At 47.7% G+C, this 21500-nt stretch overlaps 1 protein-coding gene across 2 annotated transcripts in view; it reads right to left on the bottom strand.

Annotated features, from left to right (window-relative positions):
- Positions 1-17567, bottom strand: part of PTPRG (protein tyrosine phosphatase receptor type G) — a 731350-nt gene extending 713783 nt beyond the window's left edge. The window contains exon 1 of one of the 2 annotated variants that reach the window (XM_022572681.2): positions 15666-17567. In XM_022572681.2, coding sequence (XP_022428389.1) covers positions 15666-15750 — 85 coding nt within the window. In that variant the 5' untranslated portion in view covers positions 15751-17567. The remainder of the gene's footprint in view (positions 1-15665) is intronic. The other variant, XM_022572679.2, reaches the window with a different exon arrangement.
- Positions 17568-21500: the final 3933 nt, after the last annotated feature.

The following is a 21500-nucleotide window of genomic DNA, read 5'->3' as shown; positions in this document are numbered from 1 at the left end:
CAGAATTTCCAGACACCCTCCCTCTTCCCTGCCAGACTGGCTGGGCAAAGAGGTGTTCATCTGTGAACAAGCCCTGTAGAAATCAGGGCTTGGAGCAGGAAACACTACCAAGGAATAAAGTTCCCAGACCTCGTGAAAGGACATGGAGGGGGGGCAGCTGTCAGTAGCAGCCGACACAGGCGATCACACCATCCCTAAAAAGGGGTTTGCCTTGGTAACTCAAGAGAAATACTAAAACTCTGTGTGGACAGAAAGGTCTGGAGGACTATTTTCCTTTAAGAGTCACTCTGAAATCTGGCTCTGCCAAAGAGAATGAGAAAGTCCTCAGGGAGCTCCTTTTCTTCCCCTTCCCACGTGGGCACACACAGCTGCTCTCATTACCCCTCCCCTGGGTTTCCAAGGCAGGCTCAGGGCGGGGCCTGAGGACCCACTGACACTCCTTCAACACCCTAACTTGAAGACTTCAACATCCTTGTTTATCCCTCATAAAAGAACTTAAAACTGAAACCCAGATTCTTATCGGCTGCACCAAAGAAAGGGTATGTGTCCAACCTGCCAATCGTTCCCTGGGAAGGAAGCAGCCCCATCCAGAACCTGAAGAACAATTAAACAGGGATGGATTTTCCCAGCCAACTCGCTGCTTCCCTCCCCAGCAGCGGCCACCCTCGCCCAAGTTCTTGGCCTGCAGATGTGCACCGATACACAGGACCCTGGCTAGAAACCCCTGTAGGCGGACCTGAGCTTCCTGATAGAAGTGTGTTATGTCTCTCACATTCCCCCTATTTTCCATGTCCAAACTCAGCAGCAGGTTGGCAAGTACAGAATATCTACTCTACTTGGAAGAGCCTTTCATTTTAACATTCTGTTGTAGGAAGGAATCAAACATCCTCTAGAGACGTTTTGGATGTGTCTCTACTACACTAACGCAGAGACAAGCCCCCCGACCCATCTCAACAAATCCACAGCTGTGGCAAAGCTTGGACAACTTCCTGGTAATAACCCAGAGTACAGTGCTTGGATCTGGTATGAGATTGGCCAGAAACAGGAACCTGGGCCGCAATAAAACCAAATACCCAGGAGAGTAAGTACACGGGCCTGGGAGACTGTGTGAGGAAAGATTCTATGGCCTCTTCCACCTGGCAGGAGGGCATGGGCGCTACGACTCATTAGCAGTCTTGTCAGGGAATTTCTGCAGGCCACTGGCAATCTCCGAAGATCCCTAAGGTCCCTGCTGCTTTTCGAATTGCTGAGCAAGAGAGCAATCAGAATGCTCAAGGTATTCTACGCAGTCCTGGATTTCATAGGCAGCAGGGGCTGGTGTCTTAAAAGCATGCAGGCCTGTTTGCAACCCTCCACAGGTCCCACAAGGCATGACCAACTGGAACCAGAATGGGGAGAAATCGAAGCCAGGAGCTCTGCTAAATGCCCACTCACGAGCTAAAACAATAATGGTTATTATTTTCAAGTGCTTCCTATTTGCCAGGCCTGTGCCAAACGCCTTCCATGACTTACCTCATTTACTCCTTCAACAAATTCGTGGAGCAGGGACTGTTACCCCGTTTCACAGACGGGCAAACAAAGCCACAGATCTCTATCCTGATATCACCCAGACTCCAGTGCTTCCTAGAGCCAGTGCCTCCCAGAAGGCAACTCTCTCCATCAATGACAAGGGTCTCTCCTGGTCCTGTGTTTTCAAGGGGCAGGGATGGAAAACGTGATCGCTGTCACACAGGGGACTGCAGTTATGAAATGTTCTTGTGAAAGGTCAGGTAAGGTCTGAAGGAGCGCCCTAAACCGGCGCTATCCGATAAAAATACAGTGCAAGCCACGAATGGGAGCCACATATATAATTTTAAATGTTATGATAGTCACATGAAACAGTAAAAAGAAACAGGTGATATTACTCTTAATATAGTCCACTTAACCCGATATATCTAAAACATCATTTCAATAGACAATGTAAAATTTTAATGAGATATTTTACATACTTTTTCCATATGTCTTGGAAATCCAGTGTGTATTTTACACTGAAAACACATCTCAATTTGGACAAGTCACATGTCAAGTGCTCAATGGCCACATGTGGCTGGGGGCTCCCATACTGGACAGCACAGCTCTACAGATATTTCACAGTAAATTAGCTAAGGCCCAACATTAGAAGGGACCTTTGGGGGGAAATCCACACCCAGGAAACAAATATGGGCTCACTTGATGTCATCCAAGTACTTGGTATATTACCAACACCACAAATTTATCTGATGTCAGCTTCATGAAAGAATTTCTTTTGCCTTTCATCCCTGCTCTCCAATTTCCTTATCAAACATAATACTGATCAGAGGACCGCTCAAATTTTGAGAAACAAGCTACCTTAAAGGTAACAACGAATGTATTCAGAGTAAACACAAGATACTTTACCAGGTATAAACAACAGGGGGAAAGGGCCCATTTAGTCAGTCACAGTTTTGAAAACTGTGGTTTACCAAGCCCATATGTAACACTTACTTAAATAGCTAGGAATTCAAAAAGGTGTCACTTTGGAATATAAACAGTCCTAAAAGAGCCATCATCTGATGCAAAACCTCTGGGCTTTGAAGAAATGAAATAAGCAACTAAGTTTACATCCCTAAACCTCCATTAGTAAAGCTTACCCAAAAGAACACGATGTAACCACCATCAAGAGACTGGACTTTTTTCCCCCTGAATAAATGAATGTGAGTCAAGTATGAGCCCAAATCAATTTCATGGATCAGGAAGCCTTTGCACAGGTACTTGCTACTGATACCTGCTGTTTCAGGTCAATTTCAAAATAGCTGTATGGCTTTAAAATTGCCTGTATAGCAGCAAACCTATTTGCAAGGATATAAAAGCCCCTTGGATATGCCTGTCCAAACGCTATTTTCACAGGTTGACTAACATGTCTCAGTATAGCACAGGGATGGCATAAAAGTCCTCTCCCAGGCCAACTCTTACAAAGGATTCTAAACCCCAGTTCAGGCAGGCCTTAGCAGGAAAGAGTTCTGTGATCAGCTAGCAATGTCTGCCATGGCTATGGGTAAAGATGAAGGGCCTCATGTGTCAATTTGCGATCCCTGTGTAGAAAAACTGCAAAAAAACACAGGGGCAAGAAGAATACAAACACACGTGCTACAGACTGTCACTGAATGTTTCTATCTGCATGCACGCAGAGCATGTGAAGGGTCCCACATTAATAGAGAGATACAGCAAGGCATGTACATCTTACCCACACAGATAATTTCAATAATGAGAATACCAAGGGTAACCTAAGGCTGTTCCTTCAAGCAGGGGGTATTTAGGGAAAATTAAAACCTAATAGACCTTTTAATACATCTCCGTCAACAGACAATGTTCCTGAGTGGTCACGTGTGCCTTAATTCATCCACCACCTACTCTGCCAGCAGAGAAGGAACATGATATCATCCAGAAAGCCAAATTCAAATTCTGATCCCGCTACTTCATTAACTGTGGGATCTCTGCTCTCCCCAGAGTTCCAGCCCTCCCACCTTTTCTTAGGGTTGCATGGTGTTAACTGAGGGCATAGTTATGCAAGCACTTCTTTCATAAATCTTAAGCAACAGCTATTAAAAACAGGTACCATTTATACCGTCCTATGCGCCTAACGCTTTCCTGGTGCTTTGCACACAGGATCTCATTCCACGTTCGCAAGGACTCTGGGATATTGAAGCTCCCATTCTACAGATGAGAAAAACAGTCAAGTAGGTACAGACCCAAGTTAGTACAGGACAAAGCTCAGATTCACTAACTTGAGCCAGTTAACTTGACTGACAGATCTGTGCAATTCCAAAAACATGCATTTGCCACTGGCCTCTTTCATCTGAATCCACCCATCTTAAGTCTCATTTCCTCAAAACCCTGTTAAAGGTCCCTAGGCATCTGAGAGTTATTTCCACAGACTGCTTTGTTTATCTGGTCAGAGTGCTTACAGTTCCCCCAGCTTCTCCAGAAATCAATTTTCCCTTGACTCAGCATCTCGAGTGAAGACACAAACCTCAGGAACCAGCAGGTCCGTCACATCAGTTAATACACTGCAGTAACTGAGACGTTTTTCTTTTAAAAAGCACATCCTAAAAAGGTCCAGAAAGAACTCTAATGCCAGAGTCACCCACTCTCTATCACATAAAATAATTTCAGCAGTTTCTGCGCAAATTGACCAATTGAGAAAATAAGGGGCTGATGCCTAAAACTGTCAAGTGATTTTCCGCACCCTCCACACGTGGCCTCTGCACACACGTAAGCAGAGAAAATGACTAGTTTTGGAAGAGAAAATAACTGGCTGGGAGACGAATAAAAGAGGGCAGGCACCGAGTAGCGATGTGCGCTAGAAAATTTAACTTATGCCTAAGCACATTTGGACTCACATGATGCACAGCTAACACCTGTTTAACCAAGGGCATTAGACAACATGGTCAAACCGATACCTGTCAAGCAAGCCCAAATGGTCAGTTCAGGCAAGCCCTTCTCCTAGACCAACATGCCCAAAGCCATTACCAGGCAACAGATCAACATTCATCTTCACGCTCTACAGTCAGCTCAGGCAAGTTCTGCTGCCCTCTACCTACCTCGTGTCACTGTCACCAGGACAACCAAAGCAGAAATGAGACTGCCTACTTCTCCTGGATCGACCCTACAGGCAAGGTCATTTCTGATGCAAATGAACACCAGATTCACAGAATTCCGCCTAAATTATTGCACAAGAGAGAAAAACAAAAAAGGTTTGTGACCATCAAAACCTAACCCTGCTGCCCCATGAGACATCTGGCCCCTAATTAGAATATATCATTTTCAGCAATAGATACCCTGGTGACCAGTAATACAAAGTACAAATTTACCTTCTCCGTTTTTAAAGATGGACTTCAAACACCATGACAATATATATAAACTCTGAGTTCTCTTAAGATGTTGACCTTGGATATCATGTCTCAAGAAGACGCAATGTGACATTTCTGGAAAACACATACAATGATATTATTACTGTCTTGTAAATGTCCTGTAAGTGTTCTAGAGCTGCTCAGTGCTCAAAAATGACTACCACCAACCTAGATACTGAGGATTCAGCAGGTGGAAGGACTGAAGTCTTGCCCTCAAAGGGCATGGAGCCTAATTAGGCTCTGAGTCATACACGAACAATTCACACAGATGTACCGTATATTATAATGACTACTTAGAGAACACGTGCTGGAAGCAGGGTGAAGGAATTACCTCCTCAAATCTTCCAAATGCCCATACCAAAAGCTGGACACTCTACTCCATCCAAAGTTCAGGTTTTTCTATGTTGTTGTTGGATGAATTAAGATACGTGATATTTCCAATACAGATTAGAAATCCATACATGCGTCACACGCGAAAAATTATTAGACCAGGGAGATTATATGAAAAAATTAAGCTCTTTGGCAAGGGACTCACTAAGGTGACATCTCCAATATTAATTTACTAGATTCTACTGTATTGGTCACTGGCCTTCTGTCTCTTATCCCCCATATCATGTCCTTCTTGGGGAGTTTGGTGACAAGAAAGTGACCAAGGGCACTAGTTCTTAAATGAGAAACTTTTTAAAATTGAACAAGCCAACAGCAATTTAGATCAGCAGTAAACCTGCCACATTATTATGAAGTATCCAAGCAGCAGGCTATGTGCAGAGCCAAAAAAACAACACAGCCAGGAGAGTTGAACTTCAGACCCACAGGAAGGGCGCCACTTCATCAGCCAATGATGCACTTGGTTGCGCTAGCACATGCGCACACATACACATATACACACAAGCAATCCAGGCAATCAAAACCCCAAACAAACAACAGCAAAAAAAGAAAAAGAGAAAAAAAAAAAAAACTGTCCCTCGGGTAGAAATCTAGAAATCACCTATGCCGGTGGCAAACACCTCCAGAGATCAGCTGAGAATTGTAAATAACCACTGCAGCCCAGGTGAGGGCCCCATCGCAAGGGGCGCCCACTATTTAATTCCAGCTTACTGTTGTTGCCCAGCAAGACACACGCCCTACGTTGCTATACCTTCCAATTTTCCAGGAGTTGCCCAGACTTTTATGAGAAGCCCCCATGAGGGCAGGAGTCTCCATCCGTTTTGGTCACCACTGTCTCCCCAGTGCCTGGCTCACTGCAGGCATTCAGGATACACTTATTGATGACATGAATGAGAAATGCCCCGTTTTTTAATTCAACTGTTTTTCAACACAGTATGGCCAAACAGAGCACGTGCTGGCCAGAGGTGCCCTGCAGAGATCCAAATAACCCGAATGACTGTCCTTTCTCCATTCCTCTTTTCCAGGGTAAGCTCAGGAACTACCTTGGGGATTTCTTTTTAGACAAAGAATCCTGCCACCACCACCCCAATCCTAAATCACATTCAATAATTTTAAAATCCAGGCATAACTTCACTGGCATGAGCAAACTTCCTTTTTTCCTTTTTTTTAACCTGGACTCCAGGAGAAACCAGGTTTCCTGTTTTAAAAAAATATATAGCTTACAGGCATTTCATTAACCAAGATCCACTCACTACCTTGTTTGCTAACTTGCCCGGGATATTGTGCAGCAGGGTTTGAGAAATAATCAAAGGGTTCTTAACACCTTAAAAAGCAAACTCTCAGAGTAAAGCTAACCGGAAGGACCCCTCACAAATCACATTATAATATGGACTGGGAATCTGAGTTGTGTATTGCAGAAAGGCCACAAACCTCCCTATCCACCCAGTGTGTAATCAACAATCCCTAAAAATTCCGGAAGAATTTTAGAAGCCATTAGTTAAGGGTGAGGAAAACAACCCCAAAGAAACTGAGGGTCTTGCCCCGATCCCACAGCTGGCTTGGCGGGCTTCCATAGCTAGTTCTAAACTCCAGAGAAAAAATCCAAAACCCAAAACCATCTCGTGCCAAGCACAACTCTCTTAGACATTTTCCTGAAGTCGCAATTCAGAGCCTGCAGGCCACACTCAAATGATACATGGGATGATAATAATACCCCATTATTACAACATAACCATCATAGTCAACGCCCCAAACAAAAGTTCTCAAATTATAAACTAAATCAATTTAGATCTTTTTGAAGAGGATTCAGAAAAACTCACCACCAGCAAACTCACTCTATTCAGTTATTATCAGCTTATTCAGAAGCTAAAGTAATTGGCAGAAAGGTCATCTCTTCAATGTAACCAAATAAAATCCTGTAGTAACTGCCTTACTTCCTTACTTAATTGTAGCAAATACAGGAAAACACCTTTATTTCACCCAGTGTTTATGGTACTTGCTTATATGGGAATAGCAGTGTCAAATACAAACGGCTGGGTCTGTCTGGGCCTTCCTGTGCAATTAGGAAAAACATCTTCCAAATGAACAGCAACCATTCTGACTCGAAATTTTTTTTTTCATTCATTCATTTATTTATTTATTTATGTTTGTATGCGTTGGGTCTTCCTTGCTTCGCGCGGGCTTTCCCGGCGAGTGGGGACTACTCCTTGTTGCGGTGCACGGGCTTCTCACTGCAGTGGCTTCTCTTGTTTCGGAGCACGGGCTCTAGGCAGGCGGGCTCAGTAGTTGTGGCTCGCAGGCTCTAGAGCGCAGGCTCAGTAGTTGTGGTGCATGGACTTAGTTGCTCCTCGGAATGTGGGATCTTCCCAGACCAGGGATCGAACCTGTGTCCCCTGCACTGGCAGGCAGATTCTTAACCACTGCACCACCAGGGAAGTCCCCGACTCAAAATAATTCTAAGAGACAACTAGAGAGACATATTTTACCTACCCCCCCCCCAACAAAGGTGACCTTGAACAAGTGACAACCTCCTTTTGGGTTTAGTTTCTTCATCCTCATCCTAAAGTAAGGATATTCACGGTTTCTTCCAGAGACGATTAAAGGCATATAAGAAGCTCAGACACAGCAGCTAGATCATGGCAAGTGCTTGGTGAGTATGGGCTGTTATAACCATTGTTCCCATTTTACAGATTCAAAAAATGAGGCCCATTTGCTCAACATAACACTGCTACAACAGATCAAGAATTTCATCCTGGACCTCTGAGGTCTCCCAGGCCCCCACTACCACCCAACCCCACTTCCACAGGATGTTGAGGAATTTGCCCAGTGACGTAGTGACGTGACAGCTACCCAGTGACATAGCCAAGGCCAAGACTATGGCTCTTAACCTCCACACTCACTGAACTGAAACACTTCAGGAAAAATGATATATTTTTTAAAACGAACAGAACTCACTTTTTATAAATAACCATCGCTTTGTAATGAATCCTACTGATGATTCGTGACTAACTTGACTCTTGAAAAGTCAATGACATTTCCTCACTAATCTGGACTATGCTTTTATGTCTGGTAAATGGCTAATGGCTGTGTCTCCTACCCAAATTATTCCATACTGATGAGTTTATCTGATTTAAGTGCACCGTGGAATTCATGTGGCTGCAGTGGTGTCAGGATTCAAACACCTCTTGGATTCATCTAATAACTCGTATGAATTCCTCAAAAGTATACCCACTGCAGTACCAATTGACAACCTGCTTCCCTCTCCTTGTTAAGAAAATAGTATCGCAGACCCAAAAATAAGAGCAGTTGTCCTATTTTCTTACATGGAAGTGTTACATATCCATGAACTATGCTTTCATTGCTTCTTTTTTAGTTGCTAGATTTCGGCAGCCAACTGTGTCACTTTGCTACATCCCCAAAATAGCTAAGTCGAGTAGTTTAAAATCATATTTTGTTGTTTGGTCAGAAAACCATCATGCTGATTTCAGTTTGCAAAAAAACTGATTAGAGGGCAGGAGCTTTGCATGCACAGTGTGTGGTTCTCTCTTGTATCCTCTGCAGGTCTGAATCCACGAAGACACGGAGACAAGGGCATACGTGTGTTCAAGTGTCACACAAGTACAAAATAAAAGCATCACCCAAAGACTACTGTCTGTTTCCCATTAGTGGCACACAATTAAAACCCAGAAATGACAGTCAAAGGTAGACCCATTCTCCTTGGTTACCACACAGCACAGCAGGCCTTACGAGGGGGATGGGCATTCCAGGGTGCAGGACCAAGCAGCTCTTTCTACAGAGGATAACACCACACAGGGATCTTGCATGGTACATTTTGAGCCTGCAGAAAACATTTTTCGCCTTTTAAGCAGGGAAAGAGGAGACCTCCTGTGCGATGTGAGCAAGGAGGTTATCTCAGACTTCATGGAGGCTTTCTCATTTCTTTAAACCTCAAAATGTAACCATTTTACTAATTATACATGGGATGCCCTCATGCCAGCCTCCCTCACCCTCAAGAGCAAATCCAGGCACAAAAGTCATCATGCAAGTTTATATAAATTTTTTCAAAATGTTTTTGTTTTTACATATAATTGTCTTTTTCAGTTCAATTTTCTTCTTTCTCTATACTCCTACCCAAATCTCTTTAACACACACAGAAAATGGTTAATTTATTGAGCACTTACTATTTACCATGCACTGTGCTAAGTCCTTTAGCATGCATTCTCACTGAAGCCTCACAAAGACCTTAGGAGTCAGGGTCCTATCACTATGCCATTTTGCAGAGAAAGAGAGGGCAAAAAAGTGAGGCACAGAGAAGTTAAGTAACTTGTCTAAAGCAGCACAGCTAGTAATGGCAGAGGCCGATTGGCTCGAGATGATATTCTGATATATTTTAAACAACTTCCCATAGCTACCTGGCTCAGAAAGGAAATAAAAAGTATTAACAAGTTCCAGGCTCCTAAAAGATCTCTCCTTTTCATATGCAGATTAAAAAGTACAGTGAGTCCTTCAGTGGAGAAGCTGCCTTCCAGCCTCCACCCCAAAAGCAGCAGGAACACCACCCAATTCAGTTAAGGGGGCTCCGAAAAGACAAACCGGGCACATCTGGAACCCTGGTTAGCTGACTGACATTCCCCGACCCAGCCCTAAGAGCACTTTTTACAATGTTTTTTTTTTTAATCATCGTATCAAGTGCTGTAGTCATAAACATTTTGAGACTGCATAGGCCTGGCAGGCCAACTCACAAAGATCATATATTTTTTCTGTCAAAACACCCAACATTTTGCTACAAGTCATACCAGAGGAAATGGCCCCTCCAATTATAGGTGTCCCTATAGAAGGAGACAACTGCTCATGAAGCCCTCTAGCTACCTCAAGCGATCTTGCACAGCCATCGCTGATAAACCTCACAGTCCTTCTCATAATAGGAAAAACTCACAAACTTATCTGTTACATATTTCAATCATCACAGGCTTTTCTGAAAATGAAATTCACCTACATTACTTCCAATCTTTTTTTTTAAGAGACATTAACAATTTGTCTTGAAAATTTGAGACAAAAAGGAACTGTAGGAAAAAAGCAAGGAGAGGTAAATGGTATTTAAAAACATGCATCATTTTTGGAGTGATTTTTTTGGTTAGAACTCCACGTAAACAAATAAAAAATAAAAAGTCAGGGGCTTCCCTGGTGGCGCAGTGCTTGAGAGTCCGCCTGCCGATGCAGGGGACACGGGTTCCTGTCCCGGTCTGGGAGGATCCCGCGTGCCGCGGAGCGGCTGGGCCCGTGAGCCATGGCCGCTGAGCCTGCGCATGCGGAGCCTGTGCTCTGCAACGGGAGAGGCCACAACAGTGAGAGGCCCGCGTACCGAGAAAAAAAAAAAAAAGTCAAAGCAAAGTCAGTAACAGAGAACTTTTTTTACAGGTGTGCATTTGCTCTCTGAGTGCACACAACACTGCCATAGTTCTGGAATTGGGTCTTTTACAAGCAAGATGGTCACTTCCATTTCTCAGACACGCAAACAAAGGTATGGGATTGTTTAATCATTTGGGAATACTTACTGAGGGCCTAATGTGTACCAAGGCAACCTCATTCTGCTTCAAATTCAGCAAGGGCCCGTGGAATTCCACAAGCAGCTCTCACCGCCTGTTGGGGGCAGGCTATTCTCAGAAGAACATTCTCACTTTCCTGAGCCCCTCCCTCAGTAGCTACCAGCTTTGCCCAGATCAAGCTCAGACGGAGAACTAAATGTGGAGGCAGGGCACATCTCCTTGGCTTCCTTTATATTGTTAGATACACAGACCTTTTATTCTTTACACAGCCAGCCAAAAACGCAGCTTCACTCATTACCACCTCTCACCTGATAATGGTCAACCTATAACCAAAGCCCACCAAGAGCTTACTGGGGGATTCAAGCACTTTTATCACTTTTGAGATAACTTCAGATGCTTTGAATTTCTCCCATAAAGTCTGATTTACGAAATGTGACCACATGAAAGACATGCCCTAGAATTAAAGTGTTAATCACAACTTTTTTCATTCTTGCAACTCAGAATGCACACCTATGTTACAACTTTATCCTGCTTAGGAATGACATTGCATTGTCCTGCATGCTGTGAGTACAATGCTGACGGTATATTCAGATTTTAAAAAAAAACAAAAAAACTTTCACCATAAAAGGAAAGAGGTAAAGCAACAAAGCACCAGCAACACTTAACTGCTTTCCTCACCTAGGTATGGCTAATGTGTCCAGACTGTCCTTTTGGTCAAGAAGTTTCCAGGAAAATGAGGGAGGGGTAAGGAAGTAGAAGGGGATCCTAATAATAATTGTTCTGGGGCATTTTAAATGCTCTTTCATAAAAAGCAAGAAAGTTCCTTTCAATCAGTGCAGTGATATGTAACTGACTATACTACATTAACTTGGGAGTTTTTCAAAATAGAAAGATGCATCAGAAAGGGTTTTTGTTTTATTTTGCTGTGTTAAATCATCAGCATTCCCCATACTGCCTCATTTAAACAATGTTATCTTTTATTCTGTGAAAACGGGTCCATAATTAAGGGGAGATGCCCAGAGCTTCACAACTGTTTAGTTCTTTTTGTCATTTCAGCCAACCTTTCCAATAACCATTCTGCTTGTGGCAACAGCAACTTCCCTACTTCCAAAAGGTCCTGTCATGCCTATTTGTACTAATATTCTTCATCAACTCTGTAATATGAGCACTGTTTAGAAGGAAACATCGAAAATTTTATTCCATGACTGCATTAGAGGGAACCAAGTTTCAAGACTGGATAAAGATCCTCCATTTTCAAATAAGACACTTGGGGGAAGGGGCTGGGGGGGTGGGGGCACGGTTTCTCACCCCATCCCTGAAGAGTAAGACTGCTGACTTACAAATGTTACTTCTGCATTTTTCTAATAAGTCCATAGAGGCTGTCCACCAGGACTAAAGCATGTATATGCAAATACACCAAGAGACAGCTCAGAGGGAGATTCGCAGGACATCAATCATGGATCCTCTGATTCTGACACAACCAAGGTACACAGCAGAGCTTACCCGTCTGAAATGTTTCCAACATCAGCCTCCTAGATGTAATGTAATTACTGTACAAAACATATCAGAATCAAAGAGAAGGGTTTCAACTCTGAGGGCAGAAAGAGAAGTCAATTTAAAAAAAAAATTAAGTTTCCGCTGAATAGCTTAAGAATGTAAAATGTTAACCCTTCCAAATAACATAATTTATTTGCTGTTGGAGGCACTTAAATTCTCAATGGAGATACATACACCAAATGCTTAAATGAACTGTGTGTAAGATTTGCTTTAAAATAATGAGGTGTTGGGGAGGATGGGGTGGGTAAAGGAAAAGGGAAAATTGAGTTGTAACTGTTACAGCTGAGTAGGGGGTTCACAGGGTCCCATTATATTTTTCCATTTTCGTAAGTTTTTCCATAATAGAGTATTTTTTTTAGATGTCAGAAAACAACGTCCTATGCACTACATCATGTTGATAACACTTGTGCTCTGGAAAATGGAAACATCAGTTGAAACATTAATGGCGACACGGGTCCCACACCTGCCATACTGCCGTTGAGAGACTAAAAGCCACTGTTTCCCATCCTCTGGGGAAAGACTCAGGCCAGGGCAATGTTTCCAAAACCCTCCCAAATTAGAGTTACCCTGTATCTTTCACAGGAGCTGAGAACAAATGTATCAGAAAAGTTCACACAATTCTGAGAGGAAACAAACAAAATAACCAAGAAGGGATTTTGGTGAAGATGTCACAAGGAGGACCCTAATCCAACACCAGAATCATCTTTATCCCTCGTGTCAAGCAGGTAAAGCCTTCCCAGATCAGGCCTGGCAAAAAGGGGCGTCCCAAAGAGAACTCGGGTCCCCATCGGTTGAGAGCCGCCCAGGAGCACCAGGGTGGAGCTGAGGCCGCCTCTCCGCTCCCAGGCGCATCTGCAGCGGCCCAGCCTCCAGCCCCAGCCTCATCCCACCGCGGCCCCAGGGCACCTAGGCGGGTGGAGGTGGCGGGAGCCTGACGAGTGGCTCGGGGGCGCCCCCTGAGGTCCAGCAGCGTCGCAGCAGTTTTGGAAAATGGAAAGCAGACGTCTCTGGCTCTTGACATTTTAACTTTGGTTGCAAAGACTGCTGCTGTACCCTCTCCGGGCGCACTTTCCCAAACCACAGCCCTCCTTCCCCGCGCCTCGCACTACTGCCCCTTCCCTTTCCGACACCCTACGGCTCCCGAACCACGGAATGGGCTATTTATTTACCTCGTAGCGTGAGCACGCATAGAAAATGTGGAAGACGAAAACTGTCCCAGCCCGACGCAGGCGGCATCACTGGTGGTCCCATTTTGGATTTCAAGGCTTCCTCAGACATCAGAAAAAAGAAATCGCGGCTTGGCCCACTGACTGCACACCCAAGTGTAAGGAGAAGGCCAGAAGTGGAATTAGAAATTCCCCGTATTTCGCAAGGCTGCTCCCCTGCTGCCTCCCACTCACCCCCATTAAAACGTGACCCTTAAGAAGTTCAACCCCAGTGTGCACCTGAGCCCACTAAGACGGCAAGTCCACGACACAGAAAAAAGTCTAGGAAGCTCAATGATTAACACAAATACTGAGCACTGGGGAAGCAGGGGGGATGTTTAAGGGTAAATGTCCACACCGCCCCCGGGTCCCAGTGGAAGCAGGACCGTGGTGAGCAAACCCCAGGCCTCGGGTGAGTGTGAACGCACGTCCTCGCTCGGCATCCGAGCTGGGGTTCTGGGCTGTGGCCGGAGTTCCGTGCGGTTCCGGGGACAGGAGAATGCCCAGAGGGAAATGCGAGGTGCCCGAAGAAAAAACAGTGCTTTGCTTCTCTGCCCCTCGAGGCCACCCCCGTGCCTGCAAAGGGGAAACTCGCTGCCAGTCTCCGAGGGCAGCAAGAGCGCCCGCGACCTCATCCAGGGCGCACGACGGAGGTGGGGGAGCCGGTGCACCAAAACCGTGCGCTCGGGCCACCCGGGGACAGGCGGCTATGACAAGGGGTAGCAGAAACATCGGGAGGCAGGTTCCTTTTTTACTGGATAACACCCTCCTCCGAATATCCAGGAGCTGGTGGATGAGAAGGCAGAAAAGCGGGGTGGGGGGGTGGGGGGGTGTTCCGTGTCCTTAGGAGAGCAAAGGATGAAAAACGAATCGCTCCCTTCTTCCCACCCCTTCCCCGACTAAGGGCACAGGACAAGGCCTCCACCTGGGGGAGGGGGCTGGACAGACCGAAAGGAGCTCAGGGCTGCAGCCTGGGGGGAAAGGGGAGGCTACAAGAGGAAAGAGGGAGACAGCTGGCTTCTGCCCTCCCCTAGTGGAAAGAGGAGGTGGGGGGGTCGGCCGGTGGAGGGCTGGAAGTGGAGGGTCGCCGAGCCGCACACCGCTACGTGCGGTGATTTATTATCTTCATCAATGGCCAATACTGTTCCTGTCTTAACCCGACCAGAAGGGAGCGGGTCTGGGTCTGCCAGCCGCGAACAGCCTGCAAAAGGGTAAAGATGAAGGTAGGCAAGGCGCGAGACAGAAGAAAATCCGCCCCGGCACGAACAGCAATTCAGTTGCCGACCCGCCCGCCCCCCCGCGCCCAGACCCGAGCAGCCCAGACAAGCAGAGTTGGGGGATAAAGGGGCCGCGGGCCCGGGCTGGGGGAGCCACGAATCTCCCTAAACCGCCTGCTCCCTGCCCTCCCACCGCTCCCAGGCCCCCGCGCCCAGGAAGGCTCCATCGCGCCGGCACCGAAGCTCAGCCCGTGCCCCAGCCCAGAGCCAGGGTCGTCCCTGACCCCCGAGACCAGAACGCAGGCTGCTTCCAACATCCCCAGTCCGCCACGGCCAGCCTCCAGCTTCCATTCCCCGAACACTAGCCTCTCCAAAGAGTCGGGGAGCAGCAAATCAAGTCCCCCCCTTCTGAGCCCCTTCAACCCTCGCCTGAGCGAGGGACGCACCCTGGGCCCCCCAAACCCACAGAGACATACTCCCCATGGCCCCAATCTCTCCAACAGCCCCAGAGCGCTAGCTCTCCCGAACAGCGGCGGGTCAACAGAACGAGTCTTTTCTCCTGACTCCGACTCCCCCGGGCCCCCTAAACCCGAGCGAGAGACAGACTCCTGCGGCCCCTGTCCCCCTCCCCGGCCAGCCCCTGCTTCCACCCTGCCCAACCACCAGCCTCCCTAATTACGCCGCCAGAACTAGCGAAGCGGCTCCCTCTCTCTTCGGCGGGCGTCGACCCCCTCCACCCTCTCCGGGGTCTCCGGGACGGGCACCCGAGCTCCATGCCCCGGCGGCAACTCCGCATCCCCCGCGCGCGCTAGCCAGGGCCGCGTCCCCTCAGCGGCCGGCACTCACCGGGGAAGCACACGACATAATGGAGCACGGAACTGGTGATTTTCAGGAACAAAATCCACCAACACGGTTCCAGTAACCTCCGCATGTCCGAAAACGCACATCGAAAAGAAGAAAGCAGGGGGGGTAAACTTGTTGAATAAGTTCTTGCCTCGGTGTAAGCCTTCGCTAAGCCCGGGCTCTTCCCCTGCTAGTCCGCTCTACTGGGCCCCCGCGCTCAGCGGACCGAGTCCCCCTGGAATCCGGGAAGCCGCCGAGCGCCCCCCGGAAAATCTCAAAAAGTAACCGAGAACGCGGCGCCACGCTGGGGACGATCCTCGGCGGAGAAGGGCTGCTTTCCGTTCAAAAAGGAGCGAGCCGAGCGGACAGGGCGAGGAGTCGGCGGGCGGCAGTGATGCCTGGGGCCCGGGGTAGGCAGGGACCGCAGGCGGCGGCGGCGAGCAGCCGAGGATCCCCAACTTGAGTCGGCAGCGCAGCCCGAGAGCCGGCGGGCGGCGGCGGGGCTGAGCGCGGCGCTGCGTCTCCGGGCTTCAGGCAGGCAGCTCCTTCCAGGGCCCGGGGAAGGAAGAAGGCATGTTTGCGAGCGGGGAAGGGGCGGGTAAAGGCGGGGGGAGCGAAGAGCCCCCCAAAATAGAAACAGCCAGAGGAAACCGAGGGAAACACAAAGGATCTCAGAGGGACGCTGGGGCGAGGGCGCCTTCAGTCCATGCTCCTGAAAGTTGTGGCTCTGGCGCGAGCTGGGGAGGATCGGGGAGCGCGGGGCTGGAAACTAGCCATGCCTCCATACAGGAAGTAACATGTGAGCATGGATCCTGGCAGAGACTTTAAAGCCGGCGAGCGAGCGAGCAAGGGGCGCGCGGCGGCGGTGGCGGCGGCGCGCGACCCAGGGCGCGCAGCCGGGCTGCCGGCGGCGGGCGCGCGCGCCCCGCGCTCTTAAAGCAGCCGCGCTCGGCTCCCAGCTCGCAGGCGTCTTACAACCCGGTTCTCCCCGCCCACAGCCCCGGGTGCTGCAGTGTCGTCTGGGGCAGTTTCGGGGCTAGGGGCCGCTCTGGACGGGTCTCGGAGAGAAGGAGGAGAGCGACTGCCTTCGGTACCCGCGAGTCTCTCCCAGATTCCCGTCCTGCGAGTTCTTAAAGACGCCGCGCTGCGAGCGGGCTTGGCGAGGTTTCCCCCGCCTCCTCTGCGTTGCTCGCGTATCCGAGACTTGGGGGGGACCCTGTCTCCGGTTTGAGGAGAGGTTGGGGCGGCCTGCTGCCTTTACAGGGCAAGGAGGTTTCATGTTGGGTTTCTTCGCCCTGGCAGCACCGCGGTGGGGCGCTTCCTGCCCGCCCCCTGTTCACTCCATGCTCGCGCCCCCAACCCGGCGAATGCCCCCGCCTGGAAACAAAGCCAAGCGGCCTTCGCACTCGGGCTCCGCGTTGGGGTTTAATTTCTTTCTTTCTTTTTTTTTTCTTCTTGTGCTTCCTTTGGTCTTGTTCCCGGCCAGGGAGAGGTGGGGGAGGGGAGAAATATCTATCCTAGGCTTGCAAAAACCAGCCCTTTCGAGTCCCACACACCATTTCCCCGCGCCACGGTAGATCAGTGGCGGAGTTTTCCCAACTCGCCGCTCCACGGGAGGAGGGGAGGTTCCCGCACCACAGCCTGCTGGTGGGGAGGGTGCAGGAAGTGCGCCTCTTACCCCTGGCTGGGTGAAAGCTGCGCCGCGGGGCAGGACCGATTTCCTGGCAGCTACCCCGGGGAGCGGCAACCACTTTAGCAATCGTGGAGAGGCGTCCGGGGGAAATGGAAGACTGGGCTTATCTGTAATGAGTTTTGTCCCTAGGCTCTTGGTGAGACAGATCTTTATCGCTTAGGCTTCTTAGCGTCCTATTTTTCCCCCTTACGCCGGTGCTAAAAGTGGGGGATGAGGGCTATTGATTAAACGTGTAATTGAGCCAAGGTGATTAGCCATTTGTAATTTTTGCCTAATTTTTCTGCCTCTGTTTAAAAGCCATCTTGACTTGTTTTTAACGTGCCCCTGCTGTTTTCTCATCCCACCACGCAGGGTCTCCCACCCACCCAAACATCCGAACCGGATGCAAGGTTTTCAAATAATATACAGATGTTCCAGATCCTCCCGCAAGATGTGATTAGGGAAGCATTTTCACACCCACACGTCCAAAAGAAAAATCTTTGAAAAGTTACATTTGGGATTACGAACTAATAAAAGCCAGGAAGTTCCCTGGGAGGGCCGGCGCTCTATCTTTAGCAAAACGGGGGTGAACACCCTCCCCCAGGGTGGGGAATGAGTCGAGTTTATTTGCTTTGGGATTTGGGCCTTCCTGGTTTTGTTGGAATCCTGACTCCCCCATAAATGCTGGGAGAGGGTAAGTTTTCTTGGGAGTGTTGTATTCAAGGGTAGTCCATTGGTCAGTGGGAGCTTTGAGAGACGTTCTTATGACCCCTGCGTGTATGATTACCTCATTAAAAATTGCGTGATAGGGCTTCCCTGGTGGCGCAGTGGTTGAGAGTCCACCTGCCGATGCAGGGGACACGGGTTCGCGCCCCGGTCCGGGAAGATCCCACATGCCTCGGAGCAGCTGACCCCGTGAGCCATGGCCGCTGAGCCTGCGCGTCAGGAGCCTGTGCTCCGCAACGGGAGAGGCCACAACAGTGAGAGGCCCGCGTGCGGGGAAAAAAAAAAAAAAAAAAAATTGCGTGATAAAATGGGGAAATCTGTGGAATTTGAATCAGGACAGAACACCTGGATAGACATCCGCAGGTGAGTTTCCTCCTTTGCAAAATAACGTAATAAAAACTGCCATTTGTGGGATGCTTACTACCTACCAGGTGGTGTGCTAAATTCTTTTTCTAAGCTGTTCATTCCATAAATTTATTGAGCACTTATTGAGGGAGGGAGGGGGCGACTGGGAACACAGCCATGAACAAAAAGGGCAGGCCTGTGACCTGTATGGAGCTTACCTTCCAAAGTACAGGATACACTCTCAGAATCCTTACAACAGTTCTGCCAGCAGTAAGAATTATTTTGCCCTTTTATAGACAAGGAAACATACTCAGAGGAGTAAAATAATGGATCCCTAGCTAGTGAGTAGCAGAGCTGAGATTCTCAGGTCTGTCTGCCTCCACAGATGTGAAAAGGCAAAGAAATGATGGTTTGAGAAGACACTAAAATGTGGGATGGAGAGACCTCAAATGGGTTTGGAGAGAGAATTATCACTACCCTCATAATATAGGAGGCCCCACATTAAAAATTAACATTAAATTAGATCTGGGCTGGTGACTATCCTGGGGCCCTAGGCTAAAGTATACCAGGAACTGCTCTTGGAAGCACCCTCCGACAACCCAGGCCCCATCAGTTCCCATAATAAAGTAGAATGTTATAGGCATACCACATGGGATAGCTTTTCATTCATTCTACAACCAATTACAGAATAGCTCATACGCACCAGACACTCTATCAAGTGTCAGTGGCACAAAATGACAGGCAGTGGACCTGACAATGCTCTCACCTGCTGACTACAACTCCCCAGGTGATGTGGGAGCTGCATGATATGGTGAGCGCTCCAGGACAGTTGGTGTGAAGGGCCGTATGAGTGCCACAAAAGGTGTGGAGAACCCCACGGGAAAATAAGAAGGCCGCAAAAAGAAGGTGCTGGTTTGGGTAATAAATTATCCCCAAACTTAGTGTCTTAAAACAATACAATACACGTTTATTATCTCACAGCTCCGTAGGTCAGAAGTTGGGGCACAGCATAACTGGGTCCTCTGCTCCAGGTCGCCCTAGGCTGAAATCAAGATGTTGGCCAGGGGTTCTCATCTGGAGCCTAGGGTCCTCTTCAAAACTCATTCAGATTGTTCACAGAATTCAGTTTTTTTGTTTTTCAAGAATTTAGCCCTTTGTAGTTGTAAGCTGGAGGTCCCTGTTTTCTTGCTGGCTGTTGGTTAGAAGTAAGTCTCTGGCTAGAGGCCACCTTCAGGTCCCAGCCAAGTGGGCCCCTCACAAAATAACAGCTTACCTCTTTAAAACCCAACAGGAGAATCTCCCTCCAGTTGGCTATGAAGGAGTCTTGGGAATGACAATGCCATCACTTTTGCCATATGATGTAACCTAATTAAGGAGTGACTATCCTATTACTTTCACGGGTCTCACCCACTCTCAGAAGAGGGGATTACAAACCAGGGGTAGGAATCTTGGGTATCATCTTAGAATTCTGCCTACCATAGTGCTGGTGATCTATCTTGAGTATAGACTGGTGGTTAAAAGCAATAGCTCCCAAACCATTCTATTTGGGTTCTGATACTTATATCTGCTTGACTTTGGGCAACTTAACCACTTGACTTTTCATCACTTGAGTGCCCCAGTTTCCTCATGTGTAAAGAGGGAATAATAACTATACCTACTCTTAGGCTACTCTCCAGTAGCCTTAAATTGAGAAGATTAGAAGGAGTTAAAAAGAATAAAGTACTTAGAGCAGTGCCAGGTGCCTAATAAGCATTTGATAAACATAAACTATTACTGTTATTTTCTTAACAAGCTTAAGCAATAAGGAGTGAACATCCGTCTTTTTCTACCTGGTCAGCTTCCATTTCTTTTCTTCTAGTAAATGCATTCCAGTTTCCTTTGTGCTAATCTCCCCAGATGGTCTTGGGAAGCCTAACCCTGTATTCCTCCATCACTACCCTCTGCCTCTCCACCTCACTGGCTCACCTCACCTGTCCCAGCCTGACTGTTTGGACCATCTCAACCCGCTGGCCTGACTGACTTAGAGATGGCCACATGTTTCCACCTGCTCTAATGAAAAGTTAAACTTCCTCCTGGGTTTGCCGCACTGGATAGACTTCAGCCTTGAGAAGCAAGGAGGTCCCGACTTGAGAAGAGCCTGCTTGGGGTGAAGTGGACACACAGAGAAAAGCAAAGGGGGGTGCTAGGGGCCAACAAACCTCTGATATCATCACTTGTATCCTTGGATTAAGTCTTACGTGAAGCCAGACCAGACCATGGGCTTTTCAGTTACTTATGCTGATAAATCCCTTTTATTCTTTTTACCTCTTTGAGTTGGGTTTTTATTAAATTGGAACTAAAAACTTGAAACCTGGAACTTATGGCAAAAGATAAGTGAAATATCCACATTTTACATTTTTCCAAAAAAGAAGTAGGAGCTCTTAGAATTAAGTGCTTTAGCTGAGGTGATTGAGAAAGTAAACAACAGAAGACTCAAGCTTCTGACACCCGGTCTACAGTAGCAATCATTTCTTTCTTGTGGAAAAAATCACTCCAAAACTTGGTCACTTGAAACAACCATCATTCTGTTTGTTCTTGATCCTGTAGGCCAGCAATTTGGGCTGAGCTCAGCTAGGCAGTTCTGCTAGTTTTGTCTGAGGTCACACATGCAGCTACGGCACCAGCTTCCAGAGGCTCATCTGGGTCTGCACAGTGCAGGATGGCCTCAGTCCCATGCCTGACAATTGGTGCTGGCTGTTGGCTGAAGCCCCCCAGCCAATGACATCTCCAGTAGCCTCTCTCAGACTTATTCACAAAGATGTCTCAGGCCAGTAGGACAGAGAGTGGAAGCTACAAGGCATCTTGAGATCTAGACTTAGCAGTGGCATAACATCACTTCCACTGCATTTTATTGGTCAAGGCAAGTCTAAAAGCCTGCAGGTAGGGGAAGGTGGAAATAGCCCCTAGTCCTTGAAGGGAAGAACAGTAAAACTGCATTACACAGAGGCATGAACTATGGCCTTTGCAAACAATCTACTTCATCTACTGTTAATCTAAACGGTGCTGGCATGGGTTGAATTGTGTCCCCCAAAGAAAATATACTGAACTCCTAACCC

The sequence above is a fragment of the Delphinapterus leucas genome, chromosome 10 (genome assembly GCF_059928025.1).
Source record: "Delphinapterus leucas isolate spDelLeu-1000000601 "Yukka" chromosome 10, BTC_Dleu_Yukka2, whole genome shotgun sequence".
Lineage (NCBI taxonomy): Eukaryota > Metazoa > Chordata > Mammalia > Artiodactyla > Monodontidae > Delphinapterus > Delphinapterus leucas.
The sequence above is the reverse complement of the archived record's forward strand: the minus strand, read 5'-3'. Positions and strand labels throughout refer to the sequence as shown.